Consider the following 16,864-nt stretch of genomic DNA (forward strand, 5'->3'; position numbering starts at 1 on the left):
GCCGGTGAGAATACGGAGAGGGCACAAATGCGGGTGGGGCCGTGTGTTAGCAGTGGCGCCAGCCTGTGTGAATGTTGGCTTCCCCAGCTTCGTTGGTGTCACCCCAGGTGGAGCCTCAGAGGAGGCTGATAGTCGGATGGAGACTGTAATTAGGCTTGTTTGTCAACTGAAGGACCAGAATATTAGGGGGCTGAGATAACTTCGGGGAGAGGAATTCCATTCCTGGGTATGAATGCATATGAAACCAGAGTGAGGTTACTAAATTGGGAGACAGTGGAAAGGATTTACGGGCTTAATGTATGTAATGAATCTAAAGAGAAATACAATGGGAGGAGCTATGTGAATGTACTAAAGGGAGACTTTTGTCAGAGCACAGGGTTTAAGATTTCTTAGGTAGAATAAGTAAGTAAGTGTTAGTTGCTCAGTCATGCCCGACTCTTTGCGACTCCATGGACTGCAGCCTACCAGGCTCCTGTGTCCATGAGATTTTCCGGGCAAGGATACTGGAGTGGGTTGCCATTTCCTTCTCCAGGGGATCTTCCCAACCCAGGGATCGAACCTGGGTCTCCTGCACTGCAGGCAGATTCTTTACTGACTGAGCTACAAGGGAATAGGTGTTTTTAAAAAGGTCTAATGTCAGGTGCGGTTTAATATATTTGATCCCTAATAAGTTATTGGGCTTCCCAGGTAGTCCTAGTGGTAAAGAACCCTCCTGCCAGTGCAGGAGACAGAAGAGACATGGGTTTGATTCCTGGGTTGGGATGATCCCCTGGAGGAGGAAATGGCAACCCACTCCAGTATTCTTGCCTGGAGAATCCCATGGACAGAGGAGCCTGACAGCTATGCTCTTGAATTTCCAACTTCTTAAACAATGGCAAATCAGTAACATCACTCCCAAATCATATGTTGTCATAGTAGCCTAAGAGCCACCAGTAAAACAGGCTTAAGAGACTCTGGAACTATTAATAAAAACAAAATAAACACATGAATAGCCTGAGTCATATGTCTGTGGCTATCTATATAGAACTTTCTAATGTTCTTATTATGGCAACAAAGCAAAATTAATTTTGATATGAAATAACATTATTTCTAAACATTGTATATAGTTACTTTGTTTATAGCTTAAATTTCCTTAGGAAAGTATTGGAAATAGTTATAAATTTCTATTTTAGCATTTTAATAAGTGCGAAGTATTTTAACAAGACTTTGCAAACAGAATGTTCTTTTAAAAGGAGATGTGACAATCCACAAGTAATATTATACTTAAAATGTTATGAAATAAAGGTTATTTGTGGTGGGAAGTCTCAAATTACTTCATATATTTAGAGGAAACATCAGTAAGCTGTCAGTTCTGTAGTTTACCATGGTTTAATAAAGACATTTCTTTAATAAGCTTGTTTTAAATGGAGTTTGTAGCAAAGAAAGAAATAATTGCTTATCACACTGTAAAAAATCGGTTTCACATCTTTGGAATGTTTCTTTACAAATAATTTTTCACATTATTTGAACTTAAATATATATCCACAGAAACAAAAAAGCAAAAGATCTTCAAAAAGCTCTTTTTTCTCCCAGATATATTCAAGATTTTATAACTAGAATTGGATGAAACTTGTCTCACTATTAACACAAATATTAATCTAAACAGATATTAAATAGAATATTTTTATGTTTTAATATAATCTAATGAGAATACTTTTGAACTGTGGTGTTGGAGAAGACTCTTGAGAGTCCCTTGGACTGCAAGGAGATTCAACCAGTCCATTCTAAAGGAGATCAGTCCTGGGTGTTCATTGGAAGGACTGATGCTAAAGCTGAAACTCCAATACTTTGGCCACCTCATGCAACGAGTTGACTCATTGGAAAAGACTCTGATGCTGGGAGGGATTGGGGGCAGGAGGAGAAGGGGACAACAGAGGTTGAGGTGGCTGGATGGCATCACCGACTCGATGGACATGAGTTTGAGTAAATTCCGGGAGTTGGTGATGTACAGGGAGGCCTGGTGTGCTGTGATTCATGGGGTCGCAAGGAGTCAGACATGACTGAGCGACTGAACTGAACTGAATTGAATGAGAATACTAGAATTAAGGTGAAAGTTTTGAATTTTGAATGTTGATGGGACAAATAATGGATATCTTTATTCTCTGCTGTAGCTCACTCGTTGAGAAGATTGTCAAACTGTTCAAGATTAATAATGTACAAAATGCCCAAGAGTCCCAGAAATTGTCAGATCACGTTTTTACAATAGTCACTGGATATGAGGGTTGGGTATTTTAGTTATGTAGAATGATTATTGTGAAATTATTTTCATTTTTTCAGTGTTTTTACAGTGCAGTGTAAGAGATGCAAAAGTCTTTTTGGAACTTAGAAAATTGCAGTAAAACATTTTACTGTATTCAGGAAAAGGATTTTGTTGATTTCAAAGAAAACTGATCTCACTCCTACTACCGTATAAAGGTATATCAATTTTTCTTAAATATTTTGAGAATTCTAAACTAGAATTTGCTTTAGAATTTTTCATAATAATTCCTTTGCTTTCTGATGTGCTTCTCTCAAAGATGAGAGGCAGAATGTATTGACCTCAACATCCCATGTAACTATTTGAGCTTTTGTCATATTTTAGTAAGAAAAAGTTTTCCAGATTTGTGTGGTAGGGGGTAGTTTGTGGCCAAATAAGCTTGAAAACCACTACTTCATGTATCTATAATTATAATTATGATGACTGTCCCTGTGTTCTTGACACAGAAGTTCTGTCATAAAGAAACCTGTTTAACTTTGTTAAACCCAGCATTTTTCAAATGTATTTAATCTCAGAACCTTGCATATGTTTGTTTATAGCTGCATTATTAATGGTTAAAATGCGGAAGGAAAACAAATGCCCATCAATTGATAAATGATTAAACAAAATATACCTATTTTTATATTCATTATTTGGAATATTATTTGGACATAAAAAGGAATGAAGTACTAGTACCTACCACAACATGGGTGAATCTTGATAACTCATTGGTAAGTGAAAGAAGCCAGAAATAAAAGACCATGTATTATGTGATTTGATTTATATGAAATGTCCGTAATAGGCAAATCCATAGAAACAGAAGGTAGGTTTGTAGTTGCCATGTGCTGGGGGTGGGGGTAACAGAGAGTGATTACTAATGGATATGGTTTTTTGGCAGGGGGAACAGAGAAAGATTTCTTGCAGGACCATGCAAGGAGACAGGTGGCTTATGCCCCCAAACCCAAAACTCCCAGGCTGCTTTTTGAGATGATGAAAATGTTCTGCAAATAGATAGTGGTGATGGTTGCTTAACTCTGTGACTATTCCAAAAACCACTGAATTGTATAGTTTAAAAGGGTGAATTTTTCACATGTGAATTACATGTCAACAAAGCTGTTATTTTAAAAAATAACCATAAAAGAGGCTATAATAGCAACAACTAAGAAGTAAAGACTTAAAATAGGGCAGTAGTAGTAATAGAGAGGTAGGGCTTCCCTGATGGCTCAGATGGTAAAGAATCTGCCTGCAATGTGGGAGACCAGAGTTGCATCCCTGGGTTGGGAAGATCCCCTGAAGAAAGGAATGGCAACCCACTCCAGTATTCTTGGAATTCCATGGACAGAGGGGCCTGGCGAGCTGCAGTCCATGGGGTTGCAAATAGTCAGACAAACTGAGCGACTAACACTTTCACCAGGGAATGTAGGGGTTGAACTGAAGGGCTTGAAAGACTGATTTTTACTGCCAGGAATGCAAAGTCCCCAGGGCTTAAACCCTTAGGGGACGGGGCTGATGGATTCTTTGGTGTCTGGGTTTGCACTAGCAGCGTCTAGCTTCTCCAAGAGTGATGGAATTCTATAACATAGTAAGTAAAAACCTTTTAACAAAACTATTGCTTCTTCAGTCAGTTGTAAACAGGGATGGATAAAGCAGAGCATAAAATTGTGGCCTTGCCTTTATACTTTTCATAACTCAAAACATTTTTCATGCTGTCAATAGAATCTGCTGCCACTACTCATCAAGGTTATGTGTCCTGTGGGGGAAATAGGAGGACATGGTCCCTGCCTGTAGAGAGCATAGTGTTATTGACCTGGAGTGATCCACTCAAAGGCTGCGCTCACCTTTCATGAGGATAGATGCCGAAGGGACTTGCCAAGTGTTACCTAGAGGGCAGCAAAGCACAGGATTGTAAATTTTAGAAGATGACAACAGATTTTTGGGTTGTCTAATTTTTGCCATCATATGGAAAAGGCGGGCTTCTTGGTCCTCATTTTAGGTCCTCAAGTCCCCATTTAGCAGTTTGACCTTCTACTCCTTGGGTGACAAGGTCATGGTGTGCCCTCTGGGGTGGAGGATGGTGCAGCCAGTACCAGCATTGTTCTCCACTTTGCTTTACTCTCCCTGATTGGGGTTGGAAATCCTTAAGAGTTCACACAGAGTGAAGGCTCACAGGAGGAGTTTCAAATGAGCAGCAATAGTATCTTAGTCAGTGACCTTTTTTCTTCCCCTAACTCAAGTTTCCTGTGTGAAACCATAGTCTTCTGTGGAGGAAGCCAGTGTGCTACAAGAATCTTACCGGCCATTTCAAAAAACAATTGCTTCTAAAGAGGACTGGATTCGGCACAGAGCTAAATGCCTATCATATTCACAGAATTCTCTGTTTTCTACACAGGTTTCTGAGGTAGCTTGGGAAAGAGGAAGGAGCCTTAGTCTTAGAGCCATAAGAGCCACACAGTTGCAGACAGCCTTGAGGAGGCAGTGTGATGTAGCACAACCTCTCTGGAGGCCTTCTGAGCGGAGTTTGAATACTGATGTGCCTTAGACTGACTCTGCATCATGTCTGGAACCTGTGGTCTCACTGTCAGCAGGGATAACCATCCTCTGTAGGACTGTGATGAGTGTCAAATATAATAGTGTATGGAGAATACCTGGGGTCTAACTGTTACTGCACAAGTCACTCAAGTTTTTTGAGATTGTTTCCTCTTAAAGAGTGAAGATGAAGCCCTATGCCTTTTTGGGTAATTGAGAGGATAACATGAGATAGTGGATGCAATTATGTTATAAAATATATAATTAGAGAAGATCTTCACAAGGACCTTGGTAACCTATTCCAGAGTTTTGCACAAATAGATGTTTTCTTTTGTTGAACTAGAAGTTTTTCTTCTTTATTATTGTCTTTTTCATCTTCCTTGACCTTCCAAGAACATAGAGAAGTATTGGTGTTCATTAGTTTTATGAAAATCTTCATGTACAGAAAGATATAATCCATTCACTTCTAGCCTTTAGGTTTAAAAAAACAAAACAGTCTTGATTATTACTGGAAATCTATTTTCTTATTTATAATTCTTTGTTACATTGTTCTGAACCCTTTCTAATTTCTCCATTGTTTATGGTGTCCAATATAGAAATGATCTTTGAGAATTTCTCAGGCTAAATATAGGGGAAAGATTATTTTCTGTCCTTCATTCCTCATTAAAAATATACATGTGTATCTATATCTTTATTATAAAAATAAGGTCATCACTTTATATACATTTTGGAAAAGAGAAAGAACATTGTCCACAATTCCATCAGCTCAGTGAATAGTAGTTTTATGACTATACATCTGGTCATTTTAATATACATATTTTACATATTTTTGTGTATATGTATATAGCTTATATATTATTATATACATATCTTATATAACAATAGTCATATACAAATATGAATCTCGCTCCCCTCCTTCTATAGGGCTTCCCTCATAGCTCAGTTGGTAAAGAATCCGCCTGCAATGCAGGATACCCTGGTTTGATTCCTGGGTTGGGAAGGCCCCCTGAAGAAGGGATAGGCTACCCACTCCAGTATTCTTGGGCTTCCCTTGTGGCTCAGCTGGTAAAGAATCTGCCCGCAATGAGGGAGACCTGAGTTCAATCCCTGGGTTGGGAAGACCCTTGGAGAAGGGAAAGGCTACCCACTCCAGTATTCTGACCTGGAGGATGCCATGGATTATAAAGTCCATGGAGTCACAAAGAGTTGGACATGACTGAGCAAATTTCACTTTCACTTCCCCCTCTTCTAGTGTTTTCTAATTGTAGCTGCTGTCCAGTAGAATTACGAGGATTTGATGCTTTAAGTGCTCAGTATGGTGTCTGGCATATAGTTAGCATCAATAAATGAGAGCTAGTTGTTACATGACCTTTTCCATGGTTCACGTTATTTCCTGATGGATGCCCAGAAATGGATTTATGGGTCAGGTACTCTTTAGGCTCTTGATACATGTCATCAGCCATGCTACTTTCTAAGAGCCATTTTAGTTTATGAAGCCCTTGGTGCTACCCAGGAGTTTCACTGCTCTTCACACGCCCTCCTCATCCCTGCCTTTTTTTTTAAGGTTTGGGAAGCTAATTTAGTAAGTAAAGATGTGACCTCATTATTTAAGTTTCATTATTTAATAATTATCAATGTTGAACTTTTTTATTATGTTTCCTCTTTGCAAGGTCTATTCATGACCTGTTTAACAGTTGGAATCACTTAACAGTTTCTAATTGAATCACACAGGTTTTTTAATAAAGATATTAATCCTTTGTTGTATGGACTACAAATATTTTTACTGTTTTCTTCTTTTTCAGCTTTGAATTTTTTAAAGTTCTCATGCACACACACACACACACACACACACACGCTGTGATCCATTTCCTGTCTGTGGCTGTCACAATAAATTTCCTCACCATCCATGCCAGGTCTGATGGTAAGAGACTCTCCCCATGGTTACATGGACACCTGATAAGCAGATATACATGTCTTTCATGGTAAGTACACAGACTCTTCATAGACCCAGAGAAAATATTTCCTTTGATTTAGGCAAATAGAGTAGAGAAGGAATGAGGTAACAAACTATTGCTTGGTTTTTATAATGGATTATCATTTCAGCTCTTCATGATTGATATCTACCAGATATTCTCCATCCTTTCCTCTAGGACTGATGTTACTGAGGGACCAGGGCAGATATTTTTGGCAAGTGTATGGTCCACTCATCATAAGCTGTCAGCTGAGTTCTTTGAGGACTCCCAGATCCCCTATCCCAGCCCACCTTCTTCCGAATTTTTTTTTTTTTTTTCTTGCAAGGAGACTGTAGGTCTTGGTGAGATTTGGGGATTAAGGGTATGGGGTTCTTCATGTGAGTGAAATGCTGGTAAATCTGCCTTCTCCTACGAATCCATTAAATCTAAACGTTTTCCCTGTAAGAGAGGGAGCAATCCTGTCTGGTGCTCTATACTTTTGCCCTGGGCTTTGTATGGGTGTCCTTAGTAGAGCAAAGTCACTCTATTCAACAGATTAGAGAACAGCCTATGGTAGGACTGAAGAAGGCAGGGAGGCCACCCTGACTAGATTTTAGGATGGAAGGCACAGCTTGTTCTTCTGGAGGAGGTATTTTGTATCTCAGGCTGATGAAGTGGAGTTGCCATGTGGGTTTGGCACTGTCCTCCAAAAGGGTCTTGGGCACAAGAATCAGACCAGGGGAAAGCTAACCTTGAAGCTTTCAGTTGCACAGGTATAATAAGAGCACTTAGACTGGGGACTTCTCTGGTGGTCCAGTGGTTAAGATACCCTGCTCTCAGTGCAGAGGCCATGGGTTCAATCTCTGGTCAGGAAATTAAAGACCCCACACGCAGTACAGCCAAAAAAAAAAAAAGCATTTAAACTGAAGGGAGATCCTCAGAGTCAGTGCCAGAGTGTTTGCAAGTCCCTTTCAACTTTGACTTTAATTGTCCTTGATTCTTGACTTTCAGCTCTATACATTCCCTCGCTAAGCAGTCCTATCTTTTCTGATCACCAAGATCTGCATTTGAGTCTGTGGCAGAGCCCGGACAGCTGATAGGAGAGGCAACACAGGCCTGCACCGGGTTGCTCATCTTGGGGTCAAGGACGGTGGCACACAGAGGCATTCCATTGGCTTCCGAGTCTAGATCTATAAATATATTTATTATAATATAACAAGAACTTAACAATAAACATATACTATGTACAATACCATTACAGAGAACCCTGTTTTATATCATTCACAGAAATAGCCAGTTTTGCTCCAGTGTGATAGATGAGGAGAGAAACGGGATTTCAATGTCATCTGTGTTGAGTCTCGCTGACCACTAGCACCTCCTTTGGAGGCAGACGCTCACCAATGCTGACATCCGCCCTGCCCCAGGCAGTTAGACACTTGTGCTCCAGTCCTTGGGTTCACACTTGCACCCTGTTTGACATAAATACTTTAAATGACATACAACGTATGTAGTTTTGTGCTTATTACTTTTTTAAAAGAATAAATAATATTAAAAACTGCATAACGAAGCTTGGTATCTTGTCCAAGTGGGAGCCACCCTTGTAGTGCGAGAAGTTGATGCCCAACACTGGGACCTTGTGTCATCAAATACTGAAAGATGGAACGCGCGTCCTGTCCTTTTCTCCTTAGAAATGGTTTTCACGATGAGATGACGGCAAGTCGACTTCCCAGATATAAAAATGGTAAATGTGTATTTGGTACCAACTTCGACTCAACAGCGCAGCAGTGGCGGCCGCATCCTTCGTGCCCTGGAATGGAAACTGGTCACCGTGTGAGGTTTGAGGGTCTGAGGACTAGCGGGAAGGCCTTTCTCTGAGCCACGGGGTGGCCTCCCCTCAGGGCTCCCCTTGCTCGGGTTAGGATGCTACTAGAAGAGCGGTTCCGCTCTTACCCGTCAGGTTTTGCCTGTCATGGCTCGTCTGAGAAGGCTGTCCCCATCCTGAGAGCTCTTTGTGGCAGGTGCCTTAATATATAGCTATAAATATCAAAAATAGTCTCCTGTGCTTTGTAGACATGTATTCTCCCCCCTTCCCTTCCAGCCTGGCCCGGGTCCTCAGCTTTACCTCATGGAGGGAGCTGGCCTGGTGTTGAGAGCCAGAACCGGTTACCTTCCGGAACAGTCATCTTTCCTTGACAATGCCTCCATGAGGCATGGCTTTTACAGGGCTGTCTGGGAGTTACTTTTTCTAAAAATAAAATGGGGGCTTTCACCACCCCAGCCCCCCAGGAGAGATCCTCTATTCTGCACATAGAAAAATTGGAGCAAATGCCCCACTCTGGCACTACCTACAAAGAGCTTTGGGAATTCCCACATTATCCCTCTTGAGGCCGCCTCCTTCTCTCGGTACTTAAAAATAGCCTTTTTGTTTATCAAGAAAATGCCTTGGAAATCTAAATAATTCATATTGGATAAGAGAAAGCTAGCACAATCACCTTGTCCTTCTCCAGCAAAAACACGGTAGAAAACCCTGTGAAGGGACAGACGGCTGTCCCCAGCTCTCCCCACGGTGGCCCTGCCCCAGTCACATCAGGCTCCACGTGGTGGCTGGACTTATCGACCCAGTAGGGACTGGTGGCCTCCTTGGCCTCATGTCCCCATAACGTAGTATTGTCCCTTGTTTTCCCTTGGCCACTGAAAGTGTAGATTTGTTAAAAACAAAAGTAGGAATCAAAGTGGTAAGGACACTTTGATCTTATTCCAAAAGAGCCTGACGTCTAATATTGTCAGAGGATGACTGATCTATGGTTGGCTGGGGGTCAAGCTTGCTCTGCAGGAAGGAAAAGACAGCTGCTCTCTCCCAGGTGGAAAGTTATGTGAGACTCCATTGCATGGGGCCAAGCGAGCGCCTCCGTTCAGAGCAAGTGCCCCTGCAGGAGCGCTGAGGCCTGGCTCGCTCACTGGGAGGGTTGTGGTTCCTGCTGCCTGGAGGCCACTCCTTCTTGTCCCCCCAAAGGCGAGGATGATTTCCTACATTCAATGTAGAGAGTATTCAAAATGTCCAGCGCAGTGAGTTCCTTGATTGGGTTGGTCGGCCTCTTATCGGTGTTGCTGAAAGTCGATCTTTGTGAGTAGCATTTGCCTCACCAGACGTGTCCACAGTCTTGGTGTGGGCTTTCCGCTGATGTCAGCCGCTTTGGATATATTTCTTTATTACGACACAGCCGTGTCTGAACACAGGGCAGGGCATGTGGGGGAGGAGGGTCCACGTGTTGGTTGCAGGCTCATAGGCTTCCATGTTGCCCAGGGCTGGCCCCTCACTGCTAACAATGCCTCCGGTTGCATAAATCTTGCCGTCAAGCACCACGGCGCTGTCAGAGAAAGCAGGGAGAGACTTAGCCATTGGGGATCCCCCCTGCGACCAGGAGACAGAGCCCTGTCCTGTTCTGGCTGCCTCTCCCCTTTTGCAAAAGTACTATGGGATCTTGAGGACTTCCCTGGTTGTCCAGTAGCTAAGGCTTCATGCTCCCAAATGTGGGGGACCCAGTTTCAATCCCTGGCCAGGGAACTAGATTCCACATACTGCAACTGAAGACCCTGCATGACTCAAGGAAGACTGAAGATCCTTACATGCTGCAAGTAAGACCCGGTGCAGCCAAGTAAATAAATAAGTAAAAATAAATTTTAAGAAGAAAAAAGTCCTATGGGATCTTGCTGCTCTTCTTTGCCCTCTGACCTAACCTGGTATAAGAAAAACACCTCTCTTCCAGGACCAATCAGGATGCCACGCTATACTACCCTCCGGCTGCGGGTGACACTGATGCCTACTGGGTGGCCCGGGGCCTGTGCATCTGACTCAGATTGGCTGGGAGACTCTATGTACAGGTGCTCAGCTCAGGTCACGGGTCTCGACACAGCATCTTGGTGTTGCCAGGACAGAGCTTTCCTACCACTCAAGTCCAGCTGGAAACATGACTCACCAGAATGGTAGTAGACAGGGTGTAAGGAGCTAAACCATAACTGAGTATGGGCTACTCGAACAGGAATTTCACCCTGGCCGAGGGGCTCAGAGCCAAAGCTTGCTGCTGTGATTTCTTCACACATGTGACCTTGTGCTGCTGCCTGCATGTGGCCACCAGGGCCTAGTGTGCTCCCAGCATCACCATGGCGGCCCGGGTGCCTACCCTGTGGCACACTCACTGGCTGGGTCCTGCCGTCTCGGGCGGCTCCTTGCTCTTCCGCACTGAATCCCTTACTGTGGATCTCAGCCACCCCTTCACACAGATGGCCACCCCTGTGCTTCCAGTCCGAGTTCCCTCATCTCAGCTAATGGCTGTTTCTCTTGGCCATCCCCTGACATTGAGCAGATGCGCTTCCTAAGTCACCACCCATTTCTGAAAGCCTGAGAGCCTTGACACAACCTGTGTGTCTAGATTTCTTCCCAGATTCTGGAGCTCCCAGCCTTCTCTCTCACAGCTCCGTGCGGTCTGGGCCCTTCACGCTTCTCCCCCTGTGGCATATCCTGACCTTGCTTCCAGTGTAAGACTCAGCTTAAATCTCCCCTCAGGCGTCGTCTCTCCACACTCACTTTTACTCTCCAGTGAGGCATGGGAGTCCCCTCACCCACAAGGGGTGCCCACACCCTGACTGTCTTGATCACAGGACAATATTGTCAGAGTTACCATGGACATGGCCATCACGTAGGATGTGAAAGAGGGCTCAAGAACCGTGACATCATCATATTAACAGGAACTAGGCACTCATCTGGTCCAAGGGCCCACTTATAGCTAGAACTTCCCCAGAGAGAGGACGTTTTTTCCCTGAGGTCACATAACATGTTACTAGTGGATCGTCACTTTCCTGGCCATGCCAACAAACAGCGGGCACTCAGTAAATGCTTTTCCCACACTGAGGGCCAGGGGTCACCTCTAGGAGTCTTCAGGAAGGCTTTGTATGGAAAGGCTGCAAATGGAGTCTCTGGGACCCCTTTAGTTTCCTTATTCCTCTCAGTCCGGGGAAGGATGGGGCTGGAAGAGCACAGTGTGCACCTCACTGCCCAGAGTGGTTAAGGTTTGGGACCAGAGCATCCTAGGAACCAGGCCACACTCTGACCTCTACCTCTCTCTTCCTGCGGGGTGGTCTGGTCTGGGTGTGTTTCTGCCCAGGCAGCTTCGGGGCTCCAGAGCAGCCATGCCTTGTGCCTCACTGGGTCCAGCTCCAAAGATCCATCAGGATCATACGTGTCGTCAGGGCATAAACCACCGTCATCCCATGTAGGGTATCCATAGCTTGGGGTGAGCACTACCTCTCATCTGTGACCCAGCAGGCAGGCCTGAGGAGGGAAAACCTCACACCACCCTCTCCTCTCGCTGAGAGAAGGTGAGGCCTTAAGGACCCAGGGCTCTTGGAAGCCTTTCCTGTGCAGCTTTGATGTGGGGTGGTCTGCTGGAGCCCAAGGGTTGGGCTTCTGGGCCAGGGGCTGCCCTGGGGTGCTTTTCGCTCTGCTCTGCATGAACACCCACACCCACGGTGCTGCTTGGTCACAGGATGGTGGTCCGTCATCTGCACCAACCCCTCCTGCTGTCCCTCCCCCTGACTTCCTTGCTTCCCGCCCCCTCACCTGCAGAACTGGCGAGAGTGATTCATGTTGGGGCCGGCCTTGATGTTCCCTTTGTCTGGGTCGTAGATGGTGGTGGCTCTGGCATAAGCCCCACCCAGGATGAAAACGAAGCCGTTGAGGGTGACGGCCGGAGCGTACTTGTTGTCTGCCGGGAGAGCAGGGCAAGGGACAGGTCAGGGTCCTCTGCTCGGCCTGCAGAGACCTTCAGCATCACTGGGTAGCCTGAGGACTGAGCTGGGGCCAGGAAGCTCCTGGCATGGGCCAATTGGCCCTTTGTCTGGGTAGCGGGAGCTGCAGCTGCACCTAGGCTGGGGGTTCACCTCCCCACATTCCCCTTCTGCCCCCCAGCCCAGACTTGGGTCTGCAGAACCCTTGGGCTCAGCTGGATATCTGGGCTTGGGATAGTGAGACTGAGTAAATCAATGGGGTGGGGCTGCTGCCCTGGTCTTGGGCCGAGGAGACAACTGGTTCTCACCAATCATCGGGGACTCGATGAAACTCCATGTGTTGGTCTGTGGGACGTAAGACTGGAGGACGCCCGCAGCTCGGCCTGCCTCGTTCACGCCCCCAAACACATAGATCTTCCCACCACACACGGTGGCTGCTGCTGAGTGCACTGCCTTGGGCAGAGGGGCTACCGCCTCCCATTGGTTGGTGATGGTGTCGTACCTGTTGAGAGAGGAGAATAGGTGCCCAGAATCAGAGATGGGCCTCGTGCAGGGCAGGTGCCCCAACCAAGGCAGCAGACATGGGGGAGCTCCACCGTCTTCTTTCTGCCCTGGGTGTAACTGGAGATCACAGAGTTAGGGGCACTTGGGGTGAGTCACTCAAGACCACCCAGAATTTTGCCCAACCCAGCCCTCTCTGCCTTCCTCCTGAACCTCAGGGAGCTCTTGTCTATCTGCTGAAACCTCTGTGCAGACTTTTATCTTCCTTCCTTTACTCACACTGGGCTCCCCAGCTTCCAGGCCCGCAGTCCTCTCTGTCCAGCTCAGTCCTGCTCTTTTCTTCTCCAGTCCTGCACTGGGCATCTCCCATGGACTGAAATATACCCACCTGTGACCTGATGCTGGGAGGGATTGGGGGCAGGAGGAGAAGGGGACAACAGAGAATAAGATGGCTGGATGGCATCACCGACTCGATGGACATGAGTTTGAGTAAACTCCGGGAGTTGGCGTTGGACAGGGAGGCCTGGTGTGCTGCAATTCATGGGGTCGCAAAGAGTCGGACACGACTGAGCGACTGAACTGAACTGAACTGAACTGATGGACTGAAAACTGGGGAAATAGTGGCCTGGCCCAAAGAAGAACGTGGGAATAGAAGGAGAGGTGAACTGAGACAGTGCAGCGTGAATCACTGTCTTAGTTTGGGGAGTTGCCTAGGATGCCTCAGGGTGTCTGGGCAGAGGGGACACTACTCATAGGATAGGCAACCAAAGTTGGGAAGGTTTGGGAAGGAGGATGAGTTTGTCTTTTCTTCCCGAGGAGTTTAAAGTATCTGCGGGTAGGAATTTGGGGATGTGCAGGGGCAGTCAGTATTTTGGTCTGGATTAAATATTCAGCTTTGGGATCATCAGCATGTAGATGGAAATTGAAGGCAAGGGGGTTCACAGGGAATATGTGTGGTGAAGATGGGCTGAGGACACTGGGGAGATGCCAGCCTATAGAGGGGAGCTGAGAGGGGTCTGAGAGGAGTGGTGGTGTGACAGGAGACAAAGCTGCAGCATGGCGGATGTGATGGGAGGTCAGGAAGTCCCCAGCAGGTCACTGGTGGTGTGTCGAGGGCACATGATGTGAAACAGGAAGTGCAGGGTTATTTGTGTATGGAGGAGGAAGTGGGAAGCCAGGCAGTGGAAATGGCTGGTGGAGACATCTCTTGGGTGAAAATTCGCTGGGAAGATGGGCCAAGAATGTGGGACTTAGAAGGGACTGCTAAGAGGTATTGTCCGTGATATGCTGATAAACTGTAAAAACCAGGGAAGAAAGTCCTGGTGTGTAGCCTTTGCTGATTTCTGTGATGTAAATTCATGACTGATTTCAGGCTACCAATTCTTGATTGATGGCTCCAATTTCTCTGTGAAGCAGGAGTAAAGTATTGAAGGAGTCTGCAGGGTAAGAGCCTTGAGGGGAGAAATGAAGGTGGGAGACACACGCTGTCGAGAGAGGGAGAAGCGGTTGACAAGGGACACTTGAAAAGATGCCCTGTACTGTGAAGATCCAGTAGAGACTGGAAGATTTCAATTCATAGTGGAGCCAGTCTCCAAGATCATGGGATTTTCTCATGCAATCAGCCCTAGGGGGCAGGTGTGGAGATGGTAAAGGGTTGGACTGAACAGATCTGCAGGATGTGTGGTGCAGGACAAAGTGGCAAAGTCAGAGGTTGGAGACGTGATGGAATGTGAGTTCCAGGCAGGACGGGGGAAACCATGAGAACAGGTAGCAGCTGATGGCAAGAGTAGACTTGGTGTTGAGCAGACTGGCCACTGAACTGGGATTGGTGAGGTCTTTCTTCCTGGGGAAGCTATGTCTGTCCGTTGTTCCCTGAGGGCTGCTCTCACAAGCATTCTCTCTGGATCTTTCATTCACAGCTCACAGTTCACTGTGCTTTGGAGGTCTCTGGACCCAGGGCAGGACCTCCATTGTGGGCTTGCTGCACCGCCACATGGGATTCCCCCAGGACACCTTTCCTGGGAGGCACACTTTTCCTGTGAGCCTCCTAGGGGCACGAGTCATTGCACAGTCACAGCTCTGTGACCCAGGAAGACAGTCCTTCCTCCAGGTGCCCCTGGCTGTGGAGACATCCAGCTTGCACAGACTTCGGGATTTGAGAAGAGGCTCCAGCACCTTGAAGGGCAGCAGGAGCTGATTCAATGAAGGCCCAAACGAACGATATGTGGCTAATGGGAGATGGAATAAATAGGAGATATGCCTTTTGGGACAGTGTCAGAAGTTTGGATATCTGTTTTTTAAGTCAATGTGGCAGAGATCCAAAGAGCTCCTGCATAAGGAGCTGGGAGACAGTGGAAGGTTATGTGGCTGTTAGTCTTCAGGCTTTCGGTACAATGGCACCTTCCGCCAAACGCAATGTTCTCGTTATTCCAGGTGGCTGATTGCCAAGCCACCAGCCCTCCATCAACTCAATCTGTCAGCTTCCTGCTTGGGAAGGATATGCTAATGACATGCAAATAACCCCGCGGAGTGAGGCACTCCGCTATCATTTATCCAGTAACCACAGCTACTGCAATATATGGCCATAACGTATTAGACCCGGTTATTTATATAATGATATAATACAGGTTTGTCTATGACACTGTTGTTTTAATCTATAATTATATAATCTTGCTCGAGTCCTGTAATGCCGTAATGTAATGTAATTATCATGTGCCATACATCTCATTCATTATCGATTTGTACCATTAGTGCTTCCTGGGGAACAAAGTGTCTTCATGTCTGTCCCCGTTCCCCTGACCCTCCTGTCACCCAGAAGTTTCCATCATTGCCACTGTGTGAAGATTGACCAAAGGAGATCCAGCTCTGTTCCCTGGGAAGCTGTGGGCATCCATCCATGTACCCTCCTCCCAGGGGTCTTCAGATCTGCATCCTGTCCCTACAAGGACAGTTAACAGATACCAGTGGGCTGGGGAAGGGGCTCAGGGCACCATGCCCTGGACTGCTCCTCGATCTCCAGGGGTCCCAGGGGGGTCTTGTTCCTTCTGTGCCCCAGCTGATGTTTCATAGCAGAACAAAGGCTGAGCCAGCCACCAAGGCAGTCTGATATCGGCTGCTCCCGAGCATTGGAGCACTGCTCCTGGGCCCGATGGGAGTGGAGCCTGTCCCTGCTCTTGGTGCATTTGATCCTTGAACAAATCCCTGTATTTATCAACAAGTATAAGTTTGCAAAATGAGTAATCAGCATCTTAGGAGATTAAAAATAGCTGACAAAAGCAAGACAGGATGACAGATCTAGCTCAGTTTACTCCTACATAGAAAATGTCTCCTTTTCATGTGTTTATAGTGGATGACAAACGACTGGAAGCTGGTGCTTCTGGAAAGCTTGGGGCTTGATGGGCGTGCAGTGGGTCCCACAGAAGGCTGTCAGCACCAGGGCTGACCCAGGTTCAACAGCAGTATTAATATCTTCATAATCACACAGGGATTCCCCATTATCTCCAAATCAATATGACAATTAAATGTTACTGAGCCATCTCTGGGCTCCACTTGGGGGAGTTAAAAGCCCACAGTGAACATCCAGAGCCTGTGTCACTCTGAATCTGTCTCTGCTGTAACATTTGTCAAATGTCCAATTAGCCACCAAGGGGAAAAAGACAAATTGAGGGGTTTGTGTGACTCCACAAGCAATAAGCTGTCACAGGGGGGAAGATGTGCTTTCCGTGGGAGTCAGTGTTGTAGGCCAGGATGGTGGGCTAGGCTGTGGGATCCTGTGAGTGTGCTCAGTCATGTCCAACTCTTTGCAACCCTTTGGACTGTAGCCCTT

The 16,864-nt window shown here is 46.1% G+C and overlaps 1 protein-coding gene across 3 annotated transcripts in view; it reads right to left on the reverse strand.

Annotated features, from left to right (window-relative positions):
- Nucleotides 1-7,936: 7,936 nt before the first annotated feature.
- The window catches only part of KLHL29 (kelch like family member 29), a 331,050-nt gene continuing 322,122 nt past the window's right edge, over nucleotides 7,937-16,864 (reverse strand). For all 3 annotated transcript variants that reach the window (XM_019970638.2, XM_019970640.2, XM_019970637.2), the window contains 3 exons: nucleotides 12,846-13,039; nucleotides 12,371-12,515; nucleotides 7,937-10,121 (listed from right to left, as the gene is read on the reverse strand). In XM_019970638.2, coding sequence (XP_019826197.2) covers nucleotides 9,938-10,121; nucleotides 12,371-12,515; nucleotides 12,846-13,039 — 523 coding nt within the window. In that variant the 3' untranslated portion in view covers nucleotides 7,937-9,937. The remainder of the gene's footprint in view (nucleotides 10,122-12,370; nucleotides 12,516-12,845; nucleotides 13,040-16,864) is intronic.

The sequence above is a fragment of the Bos indicus genome, chromosome 11 (genome assembly GCF_029378745.1).
Source record: "Bos indicus isolate NIAB-ARS_2022 breed Sahiwal x Tharparkar chromosome 11, NIAB-ARS_B.indTharparkar_mat_pri_1.0, whole genome shotgun sequence".
In the NCBI taxonomy this organism is placed as follows: Eukaryota; Metazoa; Chordata; class Mammalia; order Artiodactyla; family Bovidae; genus Bos; species Bos indicus.